Source organism: Pholis gunnellus, assembly GCF_910591455.1.
Source record: "Pholis gunnellus genome assembly, chromosome: 15".
Lineage (NCBI taxonomy): Eukaryota > Metazoa > Chordata > Actinopteri > Perciformes > Pholidae > Pholis > Pholis gunnellus.
The window spans coordinates 3,792,335-3,812,492 of NC_136542.1; the positions used below are offsets into that span (position 1 = coordinate 3,792,335).

The window sequence follows — 20,158 nt, forward strand, 5'->3', positions numbered from 1 at the left end:
GAAGAAAAGCAGAAGAACAGCCTGGGAGTGAAAGAAAGCTGCGAGAACAGAGGTTCCCATAACATAAAAATGAGGTCACAAGATGATTGACAGAGGAACGTGCAAAGAAACAAGACAAAGTGCTAATGCAGATATAACGTTTACCCTGTGGGCCATGAATATCTGTACCAAATGTCATGCCGATCCTCTCAATAGGTGTTGAGATATTTCAGTATGGAACCAACTTTGCCCTCCGTAGAGTTTTTATTTTATCTGATTGTGACCAGTTCAACCAGTATGGGATTGTCTTATTAGAATGAGGGCTGATGACGTGACAGTAGTTATTAAATCAAAAAGACAAAAGCTAAACTTAGAAGAAAGTTTTCTTTTCCTTCTGAATTTGTAAATCATCTCATGACCCCCTCTGAGGGGCCAGGACCCCTGGTTTGGGACCCACTGGTTGAGTTTGACTGCCCTCTGGTGGTGGATTCTCAGCACTTCATGTGTGGAGCTTTAACACCGAAGAACAGAAACACTGCACTCAAACACCAAACAGTCAGCAGTGCAAAAGAAGCTAACCTTTTTTATTTCAGTGACAATAAGTACCATTCTAGTATCATTGTTGGGATTACTTGCTGTGTACGGCCATTTCGGGAACAACAACAAGTTTCCGTCTCTTGTCCACCCTTCCCTCCAGCTGTGTTCAGTTTAGGTGACAGTGCACAGGTAACACCAGAACTACCGACAACATTCAATTAATCCACACAACAGAATGCAGGTTAAAACCCAGAACAGGACTGAAAAACAAAAAACAAGGAACACATTCATGAGAATGAACCCGGTTATTGGTTGCTATACCTGAAGTGAAAATGGCAGATAAGACACTTCTCTCCAAAGAGCTTGTGATTTTCAGTGAAATAAAAGCAGCATCGACACAGCATGGGCGGTCCTTTAACATTCAGCTCAGTCAATTCAATGTATAAATGTAAATTTAAATCATTTAAGAGTATTTGTTCATGTCTTGTAACTTGAGTTGTTTCAGAGAATGTGGAAAGTCTTTGAATTGACTGAACTGAAAGTGAAATGAAGTCCATTTGTTACTGAAATACAAACATTTTAACAGCAGTTTAACTGAGGTACAAAGTGTTAAAAGCATCCTTTCTCATTACGAACGGGACACGTTGTGAGCTGGGAATTATGACTATTAGTTTAATCTGCATTATGATTTATTTTTATTTACTTCAAATCTAAATTCATTTCTCAATCATTTATTTTTTTAACATTTTAAGGAATACGCCTCACCAGGACGAGAAGATTGATACTGATAATATAGCTACATACAGCTAGCAGCCGGTTAGCTTAGCTTAGCACAAAGTGGAAACAGCTTAATGCTCGCTAATGAACACATTACGTTTGTTTTATCTGGACAAAAAACGAAATTTTAAACCGACAAATTGCCGTTTACAGGGTTATAAGTTTATTTCTGGTCCATAGCCCCCCATAAAATGGCAAATTCTTGGTTTAACACTTCTTTTAATACGGACAAAACTTTACTGTTGGGCCGAACCAGGAAAGCCGTTTCCCCCGTCTTTTTACAAAGCAAGCTAAGTCAAGCTAACAGGCTGCTAGCGGTAGCATTAGTTACATTCAATGAAAGGTCCAAAATGCGTCCATCTCACTTTCTGCAAGAAAGAGAAAAAGAGTATTTCCCAAACATATTTTACAATTCAAGCTTTTTTCCATATGGAAAGATACAAAAAAACAAAAATCCATAAAAGCAGATGTTCACCTTTTAGTTCTCAGCTCACAATCACACTACAGAGGAGAAGCACTGCCTTGTCCAAGCAAAACATATTTTGGCATCTGACAGTTCCACACAGAGCATCACCCTGGCATAAATAAGAACGGTGAATCTTCATAAAGGCTTGTATGCATAGTAGTATACGCTAATGTCTAATTTTTTCTTTACTTAATATCTATTCTGCAGTCAGTCAGTATGCACTGCAACCAGTTTACAGTAAGATGTGACATCCATGCGTGTGCTCGGCTCTTACAGCAGCTATACTACGCACTGGTTGGAAACATCAACGCACACAATTGCCGGTCCTCAGAGAGGAGAAACACCTGATTGGTCACCTTTTAGGACAACAGTAATAATGAGAAACTGGATGCGATGCAAGGGGAGGAAAGAAAAAAAGCAAACACTGACGTGGATCAACACTCAAAACACCAACGAAATGAGGTACAAGAGCAAAAAATCAAGTTTCTTGGCAACACTTCATCCTATAAAAGGTTAAACGAAACAATGCTGAGGCAACCTCTTCTGACAAAAAGCCAGCAAGCTGTTAAATTAAAGGATGAGGCTGGCAATATTCTTACAGTCAATAAATCTCACGACCCAAAACACTCCAACGTTGTCTGCTTGGCCAAACAATTACTGATTCCTTTGTGCCAAAGAGCTCAGTTGTTGTCAAAAAAACTATTAAAAACACGTCAGTGAGCCGCTCAGCTGCACTGACTGTCAGGTCCCTTCATCATCATCGGACATCGTAGTTTTTATATTAATCCCATATCCTCCATCCTGCTGCCGGGAACGCTCACTAGAACACTTATTGTGTGTTTAGTCCGCAGCTGAAAGAAATGTTTGTTACAAACTACAGTAGCCAGCATGGTCAGGAAAATACTGAGCCTTTTAAAAACATGATCAAACTATGTATTTCTTTTCCTTTTTAAAGATTTACGTCTTCAGTTAAGTTCAGGCTGAGTGCCACAGACAAGGTAGGGAAGTCTCGGTACACGGACTACCGTGCAGAATAATGCCAGCCGTATCTTTCAGGGAAGAAATGTGTAATTGCAAAAAGCTTTTCTTTTTCGCAAAAGTCTGACATTCTTGCAATAGTGTTTCGCACAGAAAGTGGATGTGGAAAATGACGGGAAATGACAGCAGCTGGACTTTTCTGTTGTCCAGACTGCATAAAGTTTCCACTCACAGGCTTAAGATAAAAAACACACAAACTGTGAAGGGAAATAAGATGTGAATCCAACGTGGCTAATACTAAACGATGGCAAAAAGTGAAATGTGTAAAATCAAATGAACACCGTGAACAACAAGCGCCGACATTAACACGCCAATAAAACCACTAAAAAACCTAAACCACTAAAGACCATGAAGGCGGAAAAACAGCGTGGAGACAGAAAAACGAAGAGAAACAGGCGGGTAAAGGCGTTGATGATGAGGTCCTTGAAGAAAGATTGTATGAGCAGAGAAGCAGCACCTGTGACGAAGGCATGAGCAGAGCGGAGCAAGAAGAGCAACGGCAGCGCAGACGACAGACACAAGCGCCTCGTTTCTTCTTCGTCTTGTCGGTTGGATTAATATCTGTCTTGTTTGTTCGCATCCTTAGTGTTTCTGTCCCGAGACGGCAACATCTGGATGCGTCGAGTCTCAAAATAAGTCAACGTTTTCTCCTGCTTTAGGGGCCAAAATCAATCTTTAGTATGAAAAAGAATGTTGCAAGTTTGGACTTCCAACACGCTCCTCAGTCTGGATGGGAGTCTGCTTTTCAAAGCCACAGATGCCCGTTGTCATTTCTTTTCCGTGACGTTCCGGGTCAGAGAGGCTTAAAGTTTGAACTCACTCCTGCAGCCGGGTCAAGGCTGAAGACTTCTTCTTTTGTTTTGATTTGACTTTCCTTTCAGGCGTCGGCCGACAGCTCCGTCCCAGACAAACGCAGTCTGTTTCACAGCTGCAGACCTGGGTTTAGAAAGTGCTTAAAATATATATATATATATATATATATATTTTTGTCCTTTTTTGGGTACCAGATGGGTGGAGTTTTCCATAACAGATTGTCTGGCAGAGGGTCCAGAGAAATCACAAAATTCCAGTTATACCACATGTCAGAGTATGTGAAATATCTGCATGCAGTAAATCCCACCCAGCTGGTCCACTTGAGCACTTTAAAACAAATGCTAGGAAATGTTTATCAGGGTTTCTAAAGATGCAGATTGATTGATGGTTTTGATATAATTTATAACAAAAGGATAGCAGGAAGGCCATATTACTAATTAGATACAGTCTTTGTGCAGCAGATTTCTGCATATATTCAATGCTTGGGAGTTTATAATCATAGAAAAGTGGCTGTAGAAACAGTATTCTGGGACGTTTCTGCAGGAACCCTGATGAGCACTTCTTTACCCAGGTCTGCAAGCGCGTCGTTTCTCTCGACAGCACCGGTGGTTAAAACTTGGGCTGGTAAAGGGCGACGCGTCCACTGAGGCAGCCCGAGGCCAGCTGGCAGTGCGTCGGGGAGAACTTGGTGGTGAGCACCACGTCGCTGTGCGAGTAGATGGAGCGGATCTCCCTGAGGCAGCTGGTCTGGACGGGCATGCAGTCGACCAGCTCGCCGCAGTTGTCGTCGAAGGCCAGCAGGCGGACGCCGTAGCCGTACGGGGAGCAGATGAGCCGTCCGTCCGGGCTGAAGCACAACTCTTTGATGTAGCCCCTGCCGACGTTGGCCTCCTCGATGTAGTGGGTGAGGCGGAGGGAGCAGCGGGGGGACAGCAGCGGGCGGGTGGGCGCTCCGTCCTGGAACTCGTACACACACGTCCACTGGAGAGAGAAGACGGAGACGCAGGTTTAGATGAAGAGTCCACGTCACATACCAGACACTGTTAATCACGGCGGCGGCGGCGTCACTGCAGAGAGACTTGGTCCGGGGACCCGCAGTGACGACAACAGGACTATTAGTGGCTTTCTGCTTGTGATGAGACACCAATTCACATAATCATACGACAGCAGAGCCGCACAGACAAACTCACACCAGGTCTAAGAGTCAATGCAAAACAGTTAAAGAAAATGTATGTTTTGACAGAATGAGCTGCAATAAATCTACTGAATTTGTATTTATTGTTAAAATAATAAAATCAGCAACTTGATAAAGAGAATCTTCAAAATGAACAGGAACTAAGTGTATTGGCCCGATATCCGATATCTGTAAATCCCTATAATAAGTTCTCATGAGGTGGCTTGTGTTTAGAAAATGATCCTTTGTGACCTTTGATTTCTTTTGTTCAAAAACAAAGAAGAGTGTTGTAGTAAGACGTGTTTATGTAAGGTATTATTTTTAAAGTATTGTTAAGGTCTTTGAACCAAATCTCAGGTGTTGCATCGACACAAGTGTCAAAAACTACAGTATTTTTCATACCTAATAGATATAGATATAGATATATATATATATATATCTATCTATTTGGTGCATTATGACATTTGCCAAGTTCCAAGTGATGATGATGCACCAACAGATGTCATAAATTACGTCATCGTTGATCTAATTCTGCTTTTCAGATCTATAAAACATGAAGATGATGACATGCAGCGAGGCGATTTATTTCACTAAACTGAGGATCACATCTATGAAACAGATCGGAGGTAACGGGTGTTCCTCACCTCCTGGTCGTCCATGTTGCTGGAGCAGCGGATGAGCGTGGCCCAGCCCTTCGGATGCAGCTGCAGGGAGGTGATGCAGTTCCCTCGGTCTCTCTCTCCAGGGATCTCTGGAGTCAAGACCTCCAGGCTGTTTCTGGGAGAAAGACCTGCGAGGACAAAGTTAATCGTTTATGGTCTTCGTCTTTATTACTTCGGCGGAGCCTCGGGTGACATCTATTATTCAGTTTTACACCGTCGTTTTCTCTGACCTTCTCGAGGAGGGTGGATCTTGCTGGAGTCATTTCCCTGGCGAGGAGTTCCAGCTGACCTGGACGCAGACGTGCCTCCGTCTGCGGAATCACAGCAGGGTCAGAAATCAGTTTATTCAATCTGGAATCAACAGTGACGTTCTTTCGTAGTTTTTCTAATTACAGAAACACAAACACACGACATTCGAGCCGAAGGAAATGACTGGACGAGCTTATTACAGGCCTGCGACAGCCAAAGATACCGGATATTTTGTTTTTGTCAGAGCATTTGGTGAAGATTTCTTTTGGTGAGAAAGGGTGAATAAATATATGACATGTGGGCAGAATGTTTCGTGTTCAGGGAGACTGTGGTCTGACCTGAGCTGAGGGGCGTCCGGCGCGCTCGCAGCATGCGGTAGCTGCCCACCTCGAGGGACTGGGTGAGGTCCAGGTCGTGGAGGATGAGCAGGTACCCCGAGGAAGTGGAGATGAGCATCTTGGAACAGTCGGGCGTCAGACGCATCCTCATCAGGTAACGGGTGTGGAAGAACTTTTTGTGCGGACAGCCGTCTTCTGTAAACCTGCAGGGGGGGGACGGACGGACAATGACAGAAGGTTTGATGGCTTGAATAATTAAGTGTAAATCTGTACTTCAAAAACGAGCGGTTTGGATCAAGACAAACACGGTAGATGAAAAGAGACTCATTCGGTTTTCTAATATCTACTCTTAAATGTCCGCAGTACAAACTCTGACGCTCACACAACGACACAGACCTGTTGGTGTCCCACGTGATGACGTTGCCGTCGAAGCCGGACGTGACGAGGAGACGAGTGTTGGTGTCGTACTCGATGTTCTTCACCCAGCTGGCGTGGCCGTGCAGCGAGCAAACCTTCGAGTTCAGCTTACGGAGATCCCATAATGCAATGGTGGTGTCGTCAGAGCAGGTGGCAAACAAACGATTGTCCAAAAACCTGCAGGGGGGCACAGATAGTGAAGGTGATTATTGGACATGAATCAAGACGTTCATATCCGGACAAGGAGCTTTAATCTAACGTAGTTGACCACCCTGATTCTTTTTGTTTGGTGGAAACTTTTAAAAACCCTCCCTGGATGATTTAGAATTTGAGAAAAGCACCTTATGTTGTTGACGCAGTCCTCGTGGGCCTCCGTCAGGGTTTTAATGTGTGTGGACGAGATGGGATCAAACAACAGGACTTCAGTCTGCTCGCAGGCCACAGTCAGCACAGACCTGAGCGGACGAATCAGAGACTTGGTTTGTGAACAATATTCTTATTATGCAGACTGCTCCCAACAATACAACTTCTAACTTAGATCCAACATATATGATGTACATAGATAATAGCACAGAAATATACGGTGGGAGTATTAATGGGGAAGCATCATAGTATCTATGTATTTATGTAGAAGTTGTTAGAGTTGACAGCGATGCAGCAGAGAAACATCTGGAGAGAAAAATGGGAAAATCAATAATAATTTAATACAAATAAATAAGATAAATAACTATTCCTCCTTATAACCCAAGAATGTCAGTTTACTAATTTTCATTCATTTCATAACGTTCATTTTAATACAATATTTGTAAGCCCTTCACCAGAATGTTGAAAGATGTCCAAGACCAAAAATCACTATTTCACATTTTAATCTGTGTGTTAGACTTTGGTAGAAGTTCAAATACCAGTTTATGCCATCCCATAATTGTAGGTGATGTATTATCAGCAGATGTTAAAATGCTGAACAGCTAATTTGAAGAGAGTCGGACTGGAAGAGCTGAGGTTACAGAAGAAAAGAGACTTCTTTTTCAATTTCTGGACACAACTCTTAGATTTAAGACATCGTTTTGGGCATAAACGTATCTGCAGAGGCAAAAGAAATGATATGATAAAATAATACCACTCCCCAATAAGGAAATGCATCATAAAACATCAAATCTGTTTTGACAAAAATTAAGTGAATGAACTGAAATTGACTTCCCACGACAGTCATGTACCAAAAGTTGTATTAATGTGAATAATGTTATTAAAATTGTGTCATAACATGAGATCAGTTTTCTCATTAAAAAGGCCTCAAAGATGTAAAGCTTCAAAGCATGCATTTTCATGCATTTTCCACACAAAAAAAACACTGCATGCGTTCTGTCCTGCTGTCACAATCAGCCCACAAACGAAGCAGACCCGGACCGGACAGCTCGACCTGGTTTCACTGCAGGATTTACTTCCTACGTCTGAGTCACCGAGGCTTAAACCACGCGTGTTGTCATCAGTTCACTGCGAGTGGCTTTTGTTTTGAGGATTTTTCAAACTACCATGTTGTGATTGCCAGTTTAGAACTTCATCTTTAATATGTTTCAACATAAATATCAACCAGTGGGCTTTCCTACACAAGTGGTCCTTGGATGCTGCAGGTGTCCAGAGACACGAGGATGGATCTGATGAAGCAATTCAAGCACTTTCCAGGCAATCCCCCCCATTAGTGCACTGTTTAACATGTCCATAGTGAGAGCCCTTTGAACATGATCTCCGGGTGAAAAGGCCTGAAATGTAGAGGTGTTGTCTTACCCATCCGGAGAGTACTCCAGGTTGAACACCGCTCCGTGTGTCTGGGTGCTCAGGTTGACAGACTCCGCCGCCGGATTCATTGAGCAGTACAAACTGGTCATTGTCCTGAAGTTTTCCCTAGCTGGGTCCACAAACACCCCTCGCCTTATAGTCCTGCTCTGCAGCCAGGAGAACAGGGTATTCCCCCTGCGGGTGACCGCGCTGGAGCCCTCGCCGCTGGAGCCCGGCGGCGGCGCGGCGGGCGGTTCGCAGCGGGGCTCTCGCTCCTCCGACGCCGGAGACCTCGCTCTGCGCTCCGGCCTAATCCCGCTGCTGCCCGGCGGAGAGGGAGAAACCCTCGGAGCGATTTCATCTTCCACGTCCGAGTCGTCGATGTCGGGGTCCTCCTCTTTGTCGCCGCCGCTGTTGTTGGGCCTGTCCTGCGACTCGTCCGCGTCCTCGCTGTCGCTCTGGTGCTCCGAGCTCATTGTAGCTACTCCGGCGTCCAACACAGCCGTCTGTGTTTCAGGGAAAAGTTGCCCGACTCGGGTCACCTACCGAGCATGCAACCGTGTCTTCTTTCCACCCGTTTATGGTGCCATGGCGGTGGATTTTTAGCTGCATACGTTCCGTTCAAATTGTATTTTGTCAGGCTTGGCAGCGCCTTAACTGCGCGCGTCAACACAAACACGGTTAACTTGAACGCGACCGGAAGAGAACAGGTTCAGCCTTCAAAATAAACTTCCAAATATATTTTGTTTTCCATGTTTGTGTGTTGAATTAAAACAAAACACATTACGATTATTACTTATTCATTTTTGATCGTATTTTTGTTTATTTGTTGCTGTTTTTCTCGATTCAATTATGTATCAACAAATCAATTTTCATCAATAAATATTTTAAGCTGAAGCGTCCAGACGGAAGTTTTATGTTTTTTATTCTAACTAACTAATTTTCTCCTCACCAAAACAAACGCGAACTAAAAAAAATGACGTATTTCCGCATCCTTGTTCACTTTCAGGTGCATTCGCAAATTGGTTGCTGCCATCTGATGGATAAATACTGCACGTTATTTTGTGTGTTACTTTCTTTCCATGATGGACAACAAAAACATTGGTTATAATGTAATGTACTGGTCTCTAGCTTCGTGTTGATTCTACAAAGGTTGTGAGAGTTCAAGTTGGCAGACATAAAGACCCCCCCCCCCCCTCCCAAAAAAGGCAATTTAAACAACCTCTTCTTACCCGTCTTAAATCGGGTTCGTGTGACGCATGGAAACATGCCATATATTTAGTGTGACTATATTGTTAAGACTGTTATCTACTCACTAAATTGATCAATAGAGGAGGTATAATGTGTCAGGTGCAGAGTGGTAGCACCTCTGCTAAACAATGCACTGTGGAAACCCTCTGTAAGTGTCATGTAATTGTGTTTTGATCCTGATAAAATTCTGTCAACAAAATAGTAAGTAAAAAAAAAAGATTTATATATTTGGGGATAGATAAACTATCACTAAATCACTAAAAACAAAGCAGGATTCTGTTTGTCTTAATTACATGTGTTTCACTTGGCACCAGCAGAAAATGATGACAAACATCTTGACTATGCAAATCAAAGTTGACATGCCGGGACAGTACACATCTGTATGACGCACAGCTGGTGCCAAGATGTTGCTGCCCGGAGGCGTTAGATCCACGAGAGACATAATTACATGTGTTGTGTGTTGTGGTAGCATGTTGATGTTTGCATGCGTCGACACTGTGCCCTGCTGTCTGTGTGTGCGTGTGTCCTCTGCCAATTGCTCTACTGAAACCCAAAGTGTGAGTAAAATAACAATTCTAATTAACTTAATGAGTCATTACGAATGTGTTTTGTTTTAATTGGGACAAATTATGGGAGACAAGGTGCATTTTTACCTGGATTGCGCAGGTGGCGAGACGCGTGGAGGGCAAATGAGGCAGTGATTGGCTGCTGGGACGCACGTCCACCTACTTTTGCGCACGCGTAACACATACATTCACGCGCACACGTACACTCTGTCTTACACATAAAGGAGACTAACCAGTTGAGCTCTTTCGGGGGCAGACGTCAAAAATGACAAGTATGCAAGATACTGCGCTCCCTCCAAGTGGAGCCCGTTGCGCGTTTTTACGCACGGCGGCACGTCCGAGCTCATCCAAAAAGCCCATGAGCCTTCCCGAGTTTATCCTGATCATGTCAGGGATGTTGCTCGTCCCGGTCCAACCAGCTTCAGCTCATCCTCAGTGTCTGGACTTCGAGCCACCTTTCAAACCTTCGTGGCACCTGGAGTTTTGTACCCAGTACGAGCAGTTTGGCTGCTGCGACCAGAAAACGGACAACACGATCGCAGAGAGATACTGGGACATCATTGACCAGTTGGAAACGGAGGGTCATGAGCTCTGTGCAGACATGTTGAAGGAAATCATGTGCCAGGTAAATATGTATGCTCTTATCTGTGTGCTTTTGAGGAGGTAACTGTGATGAATAAAAAAAAAGTGATTTCACAGAATAAAACATTGCTCAGTGCGATATTTAACTCTCTATCAACCTCGATCAAAATTAAGCTAGATCTACAACTGTAAATAGATCAAAGTTCAGGCATCATGCTACTTTTAGTTTTATTTCATTTGCTATAATTTTATTGACATACAGCACTCCTGTTCCTCAATTTAATGTAATCCACATTTTAATTAACAGTTGGGCAGAAACAATTTAGAGGAGATTTTATTTTGATGAGAAAGGGAACCTGTGATTTCCATTCACAAAACTCTGCATTAACTCTTAAAAGGCCTCCAACCCAGAGTCTTTATAATGACTTAAAAAGTGGAATAAGTTAAAATTCGTATTAACCAACACTTCTCGAAACTACTGACAATGTGTGGAAGGCCTGAGCCACAGCACCTTGACAATAGATGAATATTACTATTCAATATTTCCATATTCCTCAAACAATGGCGTGCAGGGGAGGGGGGCTGAGTGCTGCCGGAATATGTCTTCGTCCTCAGGGACACTTCCATGCTTTAGTTCTAACGTCAGATGTCCCTCTCTAGTCAGCTAAAGTGTGACTGAGAAATATTTATCAATATCCGTATTTTCTTGGATTTAAATGTGTGAAAACGCAGGATGGATAAATATGATTTTAGATCATTTTGACGAAGAGTCCAAAATGATTCTGATTGATTTATAGTTGTGATTGTTTGTTAAAGAGAGACACATTTGTTTTCATTCAGTGCTTGATTGTTACTTCAATAAAATGAGCTGTTTTGCTTTTCTTTATGTGGTTAATGTGTGTGTCTGACTGTATGTGTGTGGAGCAGGAACAACAGCCAGCACCTAATGCTAGTGCTAATGGGGATACTAATAAAGACAGGGGGAAAGAAAGTGTCCCCTTTAATCTTTGCCTTCTTTTTATACCAGTGTCCTTAATCGTCTCTGTGATAGTCAGTACACTCACTGAAGTGTCTCGTGTTTCCTCCATCTAGGAGTGCTCTCCGTATGCCGCCCACCTCTATGATGCTGAGGACCCCTACACACCTGTCAGAGAGCTACCTGGCCTTTGCTTCGCCTACTGCATCGAGTTTCACGGCAAATGTCGCCATGTGGTGAAATATTTAACCGAGAACCAGCTGCTGCAGGACACGTCTGAGCGAGACGCGTCCACGTTCTGCAGCCTGGTCGACTTGTCCGACCGGGACTACTGCTACCCCAACGTCTTGAAGAGCCCCGACCTCAACAGCAACCTGGGACGGGTGGCGGAGGACCCCAGAGGGTGTCTCCAGGTGTGCCTCACAGAGGTGGCCAACAACCTCAGGAACCCCGTGTTGATGCTTCAGAGCGGCGACGGCACACATCGCATGTTCATTGCCGAACAGGTGGGCTTTGTGTGGGTTCACCTGCATGACGGCAGCCGGCTGGAGCAGCCCTTCCTGGACATGAGCGGGGAGGTGATGACTACACCCTGGCTGGGGGACGAGAGGGGCTTCCTGGGCATGGCCTTCCACCCCGAGTACCGGGACAACGGACGCTTCTTCATCTACTACTCTATCCAGGTCAACGGGGAGGTGGAGAAGGTCAGAGTCAGTGAGATGGAGGTGTCTGCCCACGATATGAACATGGCTGATCCGTACTCAGAGAGGTACGCTATAGCTTCCTTTTGCTCTTTTAATGGCATCAACGTGTTGCTGACAATGTATAATTGTATACCTTTACTGCAATTACCCTTTGAAAGACCTACCTACCTACACTGTCAGCCTCTGGGCTGGAAGTGCACTAAACCTTGCACAGACATGTTCTGAAATGAATACTGTAAATCACTTCAGGGTCGGCTCAAGCTTTTCTGGGGCCTTGCGCGCCGTTTCATTTCTCTTTTTTCTCAGCAGGAAGCGTGCTCAACTCAATGTGCAACAATTAAAAGAAAGCACATAAAAAGTACAGAAAACCTCATACGATATTGTGAATTTAAGATACAGTCCCTGACGTTACCCAAAATGTGGTGCCTTCTTATTATGACCAGCAGAGGAAGTCACTGCTTCCAGGCCAAAGAAAACCCTGTAAAACCAAAACTTTAAACTTTTAAATAATGCTGGCCTATGGAATGAGTGTGATACACCAAAGTATCCATAGTGAAGAGGTAAAGCCTGGATAAATCATGACCTGAAGGCAGACTTAAAAATCATGAAAACCAGATATTTATCACCTTTAGCAGATGAGATTGTTCTCAACTTGCATCCTTTTTACATTCAGAACCATTCTAGAGATCGTGGAGCCCGCCGCAAACCACAACGGAGGCCAGCTGCTGTTCGGTCTCGATGGATGTTTGTACATCTTTACTGGTGATGGTGGAAAAGCTGGAGATCCGTTTGGGAAGCATGGCAATGCGCAAAACAAGTAAGGTGCCTCAGGTTTCTTCAAGTGACAATTCCCAACGGTTTTCTGTCTGAAGTAACAGCAGATGAACTCATGTACTCATGTTTTCCTTGTTTTTGTGAGTTCAGAGTATGTGTATGAGGTGAGATGGAAAGAGCTTGTTAAGTTCAAGCGTTCAAGTCCCTTTTTTAATTTTGATGTGCTAGAGTTGGCAATGATCTTTGTTTTCCTCATGCTATCCACATCCCGGTGTTACACGGTTGTGAATCACTGCACTAGAAGGTCACAACTGTTTCTAAATCCTATTGTTTTTTCCCACCCAGGAGTGCTCTGTTGGGAAAAGTGCTCCGCATTGATGTAGATAGAAGTGACTCCAGTGGGAAGCAGTACAGGATCCCCCCCGATAACCCATTCCTGCGTGACCCAGAGGCCCGTCCGGAGGTGTATGCATACGGGGTCAGAAACATGTGGCGCTGCTCTGTGGACCGCGGAGACCCGGTCAGCCGATACGGCAGAGGCAGGATATTCTGTGGAGACGTGGGTCAAAACCGCTACGAGGAAATTGACATCATCGTGAAGGGAGGGAACTACGGATGGAGAGCCAAAGAGGGCTTTGAGTGCTTTGATATAAAACTGTGCCACAACTCCTCCTTGGGTGAGTATTTTTTGCTGTTCATGTGATAAAAATCAAGAGCTATTTTCTGTCTCGGGGACACTTTCACCACCTGTTACTTCCGCCTTAATGTGCCACGCTTTCAATCCTATTTTGATGCTTCAGATTTGAGATAAATTGAGTGCATCTTTCTCTGCCACCACAGATGACGTCCTCCCCATATTTGCATACAGCCATCATGTTGGGAAGTCCGTGACAGGGGGATATGTGTACAGAGGATGTGAGTCACCCAATCTGAACGGACTGTACATTTTTGGAGACTTCATGAGTGGGTAAGATTGTGTTGATCTCAGCCAAATAGAGTACTCCAACTGTTATGGAGAGAAAAAAGAGGGAAGGAACAGCATGTTTGCTCAGCTGTTGTGCTTTTTTTTATTTATAGAAAAAACCATTTTGAAGGAATTCAAGACACATCACTCGAGTCCCCGGGTTTACTTAAGTTTAATTGACTTACAGTTTACAGCATATGTGTCGATCCACTGATATTCAACCACACCATATATATTTAGTTCTCTCCAATTCATTAACTTAATCTCATTAGTTCATATTGTGACAAAATATTAACAAACTTTAAAAGCATTTTAATTCACTAATAATCAGTGTTTGTGCGCTAAATGGGAAGTTGGAGCCACCTGCTGCTGCTTAGCTTAGCATAAAGACTGGAAACAGAGGGAAACAGCTAGCCTGGTTCTATTCAGTAAAAAAAACTAAAGCCACAGCTCGTAATTTACACACTGTATCTTTTTTATTTAATCTGTATTAAAACCAAAGTTTAAAAATAACAATGCATAATTTTACAGGATTAAATTAAACTACTCCTTTAATATTTGAAGTGATGGAGTTCCTTCTTACAGTCTTGTTTTTGAGTTTATACATTATACAATATATACATAATGGCCAACAGGCTTTTTTATTGGTGTTTACATCCTCTTCACAATATTAAAGCTGAGAGATAAACTGTTGATTCCTGCCTTTCATGTGATAAATGTTTCTGGTTGGTTGGTGATTCCTGTTAAATCTTGCAGTCGAATCATGGCGCTGGAGGAAGATAAACCCACAGGAACCTGGAAGGAGAGGAGTTTGTGTATGGGGGGAACAAAGACGTGCTCATTTCCTGGACTCATCAATCATCACCACAAGTTCATCATCTCGTTTGCTGAAGATGAAGCAGGTGACGGTGATTCCTCACAGCGTTTAGTTATGTTTAGTCCCAATGGAACCGTACTCATGAGCCGTTTTCTGTTTTTATTTTAGGGGAACTATATTTTTTGGCCACTGCGTACCCCAGTACTGCGTCTCCTTACGGAACTGTTTTCAAATTCATGGACCCTTCCAGGTGAAGAATCAGACACAGCTTACATTAAACCATAAACCATTAAAACATTTTGCCAAATGAGGAAACGACAAATCATCAATCAAACATGGTGATAAATGGAAAATGTTATTTATTGTGTTGTCATTTTGTTTTCGTGTATTCTGTCATTGTGATCATCAAATTTAAAGTATTTCCAGTGATTTCTTTTGCACTCACATCAGCCATACAAATCTCATGAAATCTGGATGAAATTTGTAATTTAGTAAGTTTTCAGGCAGTATGATTAAAAAATGCTCCAACAACATGAAATAAAAACTCTATAAGATATGATAAGACTTAGGATAAAACCAGAAATAAATGATTGTGCCAGACACCAACTAACATAACATCACTTTTACAGGAGAGCTCCTCCAGGAAAATGTAAGCAGAAGCCGCTGCCTGTCAAAGTCCGGGGGAAAAAGGTTCCTTTTGTTCCCCGAGAATGTAAGTCACCTCAGTTTACCTTTGCATTTTTATCACCTGTTGTTCGTAAAACTTAATGTGACGTTTTAATGGTGTGCACATACCAGAAGCCATTTGAAAGCGAAATTGTAGGACTCTGAAATTGTACCTTCAACTGAAGTATGTTCATGGTGTTTTTATTTTTTTTTAAAGTAGAAAATAGGTTTGGTTCAATCAAGGTGAACTAAATATAAACAACATGCACACACCATGTTATCAAGTGATTTAAATTGATGTTAGAGGTTAGAGTAAGAAGACATCTGTTCTGGCAAGCCAACAAATTGCCTACATTCACTGTCTCTTTGCTGCCAAATTGTATAATCACACTGAGGTCTTATATAAAACTAGAAAAAGCAGTCTCCCGTTTTACATCAAACATACTTTAAATAGAAAGAGGCAAAAAAAGGACTGCATTTTAAACATTCAGGCCAGGTTTTTGGAGCCTAGTTTTGAATCCGGTCGTATAAAAATGCAACATATTTGGGTGCAGAGTTGAGTAGAAATGTGAAAATGGGTACTTACTGACATCTGTGCAATTTCAGTGACTGTGCTAGACACAAATGAAAAACCTACCAGACCACCGCCGAGAAAATTCAAACTCACCACCAAACCAACGGTGACGAGGAGCCACGTCACACCAACAGCGACCGCCGCCAGCGAGGCCACGACAAGCAGCGCTGCTGTGAAGCCGAAATGGAAATCACTTGATAAGAAAGCGACGAAGACAAATAAGTTGCAACCGTGGAAGAAAAAAAAAGTGCTGAAAAAGCAGCCAGCTAACGCACAAACGAAGAAGAATACTGTGAGACAGAAATCCAAGGAACAATCAAAAAAGACAGCTGTGATGACGCCTTTCAGAGACAAAGTTAAACCAACGACCAACCAAACTGCCAAAGCTGATTTAAAAAGTAACGCTCTTAAAAAAATCAACAGCCTGAAACGTAGCACGATGCACATGAGGAAGGTTTCCCCAAAAGCTGCACAGAAGCCGGTCGTACATAAGAAAAACAGCATTAAGTTGAAAGAATCTGCCAAACAATATCATTCCTTCATGAACAAAACTAAGACAAACTTAAATGTGAAAACGAACAGAACAATGCAAAACAAACTTCAGGTAAAGAGAAAGCAAGTGAAAAAAGCACTTTAAACGATGTATTTTTGTTTTATTTTGAACATTTTATTTTGTTAAACAATCTGTTAAATATCATGTTTTAAAGGAATAGTTCGACATTTTGGGATCTGCGCTTATTAATTGATACCACTCTCATGAAGCTGTCGCTTAGCTTAGCACAAATAATATTTAATAATTAATAATAAACAATATTTAGTTTGTTTAATGCAGAACCAAGCTGGCTGTTTCCTCCGTGTCCAATTTTTGTGCTAAGCTAACAGGTTGATCGTGGTAGCTTCATGTTTACTCTCAATCTTCTCGTCCAAGCAAGAAAGGAATAAGAGTTTTCCCAAAATGTTAAAACTACTCCTTTAAATTACAAACCACAACTGTTGCACGCAATCATGTGTCCAACAACACTTTTTCCTTTACATTTTATTTTTTGACTGTCGTAAAACTTAATCACCACCCTGTCTGTATTTAAAGAATATCAAATAAGTTAGAAGTGAAAATAAGCAAAAAACTGAAATAATACTTGTAACTATACCAAAGCCCAGTGTTGTTAAAATGCTCTAATTGAACAACACATGCAAGTGTTAAAAATAAACATTAGAAGGTGTGTGTGTGTGTGTGTGTGTCTCTGCAGCTCTCTGTAATTAAACTCCACACCACTGATCATAACTGTGACTGTGGTTTGCATAATGACGCCTGTAAATGTTAAGACATCCCGACTGCGACGTGCAGTTGTGCACCCAGAGGTTACACGAATCTAACTAGTTAGTTTTTTCTCTGCTGCCAATCTTGAGACCTACATTCTGTATGTTATGATTACTGAAGGAGGCAGAAATTACATTTTTTGTTCTGTTGTTTTGACTCTGGTGAAAGAAAGGTTACGCAAGGGTGTATGCTTATGTAACATGAGATGACATAACATTTCATAACAGCATGACATGACACAAACATACAGTACCATGTATACTATGACGTGACACAATCGTGCTGTACTGTCACATGTCATATTGTAAAGTACAACGTAACATTTACCATAACAGTTTTTTATGTTTTTTACATGACAAATATGACAAGTCATGATTAATAATTTAACATTTTAAAGGTTTCAAACAATTGAAGTTATAGCATCTACTGTAACATGACATAACTTCAACATAAACCTACCATAAGATACTATATCATACCATGCCAGGGCATGACATGACATACAGTATATCGTAAATGTACCGTACATACCATTCCAAACTATATCATACCATGACGTGGCATGAATTGACTATTCCATGACATATCGTTACCATTCCATATCATGACACGGCATAAATGTACCATATTGTGCCATGACATGACATAAACTAACCATACCATACTATGACATTAAAACACCATGTTGCAACATGATCATGCATAGAAAAAAGACAACAGCAGCCACACAAAAGAAACAATCTTCATGTCTTATCATGAGCTCTCCTTCTCAGTTAAACTGTATTCCTGCTTGTTCCTCTGTGTCCACAACGTAAGAAGTCAAGTCCTGTCTCAAAACCAAATTAGTAGGAAATAAGAGTTTGTGTGTTTATACGCCTTTGGACAAGTAAAGTAACGCTAGTTTGGAAACTTTGGGGGCCCTGCCACATCACAGGACCTCATACAACCCCCTTACATGGAGCACCTCCCCACTTTAATGTCCCAAACCACATCTGCAAATGCATGAAACATAAAGTATACTGATTAGAAACAGAAGGGTCTAGATGTGTAGCTCTGAAAACATACAGGGCTGCACTCAAGATGTAATGTAAGTCTACCGTGTGTCCTCTACATGGGTAAGTATATGTTGAAGTTCTGTTAACTCGGGACCCTTACAAATTACAGACCTACATAACTACTCCTTTGTGCTAAAACATCACCAGTTCTAAAAACACCTCTTGGGTTCCGGGACCTTTGACTTCATGTTTCAACACATTGGTTGACAAAAAGACAAAAAAACCTGTTTCCTCGAAAGCCAGAGACACAACGGCTCCCATTAGCCATTGTGTCTCTTCACCTGCGGCTGTTTTGCTGGAGGGGTGGACCCTTTGAAGGGCACTTGTCTCCTCTAAAGAGGACAGGTTTCAGTGCTTAGTCATTTTTGTTAAATTCCTTGCAGTGAAGTTGACACGTAACACGGCTCGAGGTAGAGTTCATACACATGACATGACGAAAGTACAAACCATTGTAGTTGTAGTGCCTTTTTTAAAAAGATTGGAGTCCATCGCAGTGGCAGAATAGTTGAACAACAAATGAATATACACTGTAAAATCTGACTTGTTGATTTTACTGAAAAAAAATCTATGAAACAGATTTCCTTGAAAAAGTCAAGTCTTAAGTTATGTTTACTTTATATCCTCTTGTTAAGTTTACTTACATTTAGTTGTATTTACTTAATTTTGTTATTCCAACTTAAAAACGGCAAGTGAAATTAACTTGTTTTTTCAAAGTGCAGAGTTTGTATGCTGTCTGGGTTTTCCTTTGGTTTTCTCCTGCAGCCTAAAGACGTGTAGTGAGGTGGGTTGAAAAATGACAAAGGGTCCTGTGTTCACGGGGTTCTTTGTTTCCCAGATCTACCTATGTGCTCTCCCAGGCTCCAATGTTCCCACAATCAATTCCCAATTCGTTACATTGACTGGTCAGGATCCCTTTGGTGTCATTTAGGTTCAGGCAACACACATACTTGGTTAGGTTTTTGGAAAAGATCGTGTAAGTACGTTTTTTGCCAAACTAGGAATGAGAAAGGGCTGATTCCCAAGCTCTATGGGGACCTGAAAAATATGTTCCCCAGCTCTATTTGTTTACTGTGACATGGGCTATGGTGGGAGGTAACATAGCATGGAGTTCAACATATAGGAAAATGAGTCCCTGACAACATAATACCTTATGAGTTTACTCAACGTGTGTTAACAGAATATTGAACCGGGGAACATAGGACCCTGGAAACACAGGACCTGCATGCTAACTCACTAAACTAAGATAGACTGATAAACAGATGCTGATGTTAGCATTTAGCTCAAAACACCATCGTGCCTACAGTAAGTAGAGGTTCACAGAGCTGCTAGCGTGGATGTAGAGTCTTAAGTCGTAAGACTTCTTAACCTAAAAACACATCCCACTATAACCACTGACAGTGTAAGACAAGAGCCCTGTATAAGCTTGTACCATTACTGATATTATTCTATTACTCATGTGGAGCAGATGCAGTTAGTGGTTGAACCTCTGTGATAGAAACACTTCAAGATGAAACCAGAGTCCTTTGTTTTCACATGGACACAAGTGAAGACCTTTGTCAGCTTTGTGAGAAATGTAGCACCACTTCTCCACTTACTCTCAGTGTAGAGATGATGATCTGTGGCTGACCACAACAAAAATACAGTTTATTTGGGTCTATTCTGATTTAGGAGTTTAAGAAACAAACTAA

The 20,158-nt window shown here is 42.1% G+C and overlaps 2 protein-coding genes across 2 annotated transcripts; one reads left to right on the forward strand and one right to left on the reverse strand.

Moving 5' to 3' along the window:
- Positions 1 to 541: 541 nt before the first annotated feature.
- wdr32 (WD repeat domain 32) lies at positions 542 to 8,809 on the reverse strand. The gene is made up of 7 exons (XM_079174996.1): positions 8,233 to 8,809; positions 6,792 to 6,905; positions 6,430 to 6,627; positions 6,034 to 6,236; positions 5,677 to 5,757; positions 5,429 to 5,574; positions 542 to 4,591 (listed from the first exon to the last, which is right to left on the reverse strand). The coding sequence occupies exons 1-7, from the start codon at positions 8,697 to 8,699 to the stop codon at positions 4,220 to 4,222; spliced, it is 1,581 nt and encodes a 526-aa protein (XP_079031122.1). The 5' UTR covers positions 8,700 to 8,809; the 3' UTR covers positions 542 to 4,219.
- Positions 8,810 to 10,305: 1,496 nt separating this feature from the next.
- hhipl2 (HHIP-like 2) lies at positions 10,306 to 19,247 on the forward strand (the record flags this gene model as incomplete). Its single annotated transcript, XM_079174656.1, has 10 exons — positions 10,306 to 10,665; positions 11,715 to 12,367; positions 12,976 to 13,119; positions 13,422 to 13,753; positions 13,917 to 14,043; positions 14,797 to 14,942; positions 15,026 to 15,107; positions 15,487 to 15,569; positions 16,130 to 16,269; positions 19,233 to 19,247. 10 exons carry the CDS (start codon positions 10,306 to 10,308, stop codon positions 19,245 to 19,247), a joined length of 2,082 nt encoding a protein of 693 aa, XP_079030782.1.
- Positions 19,248 to 20,158: the final 911 nt, after the last annotated feature.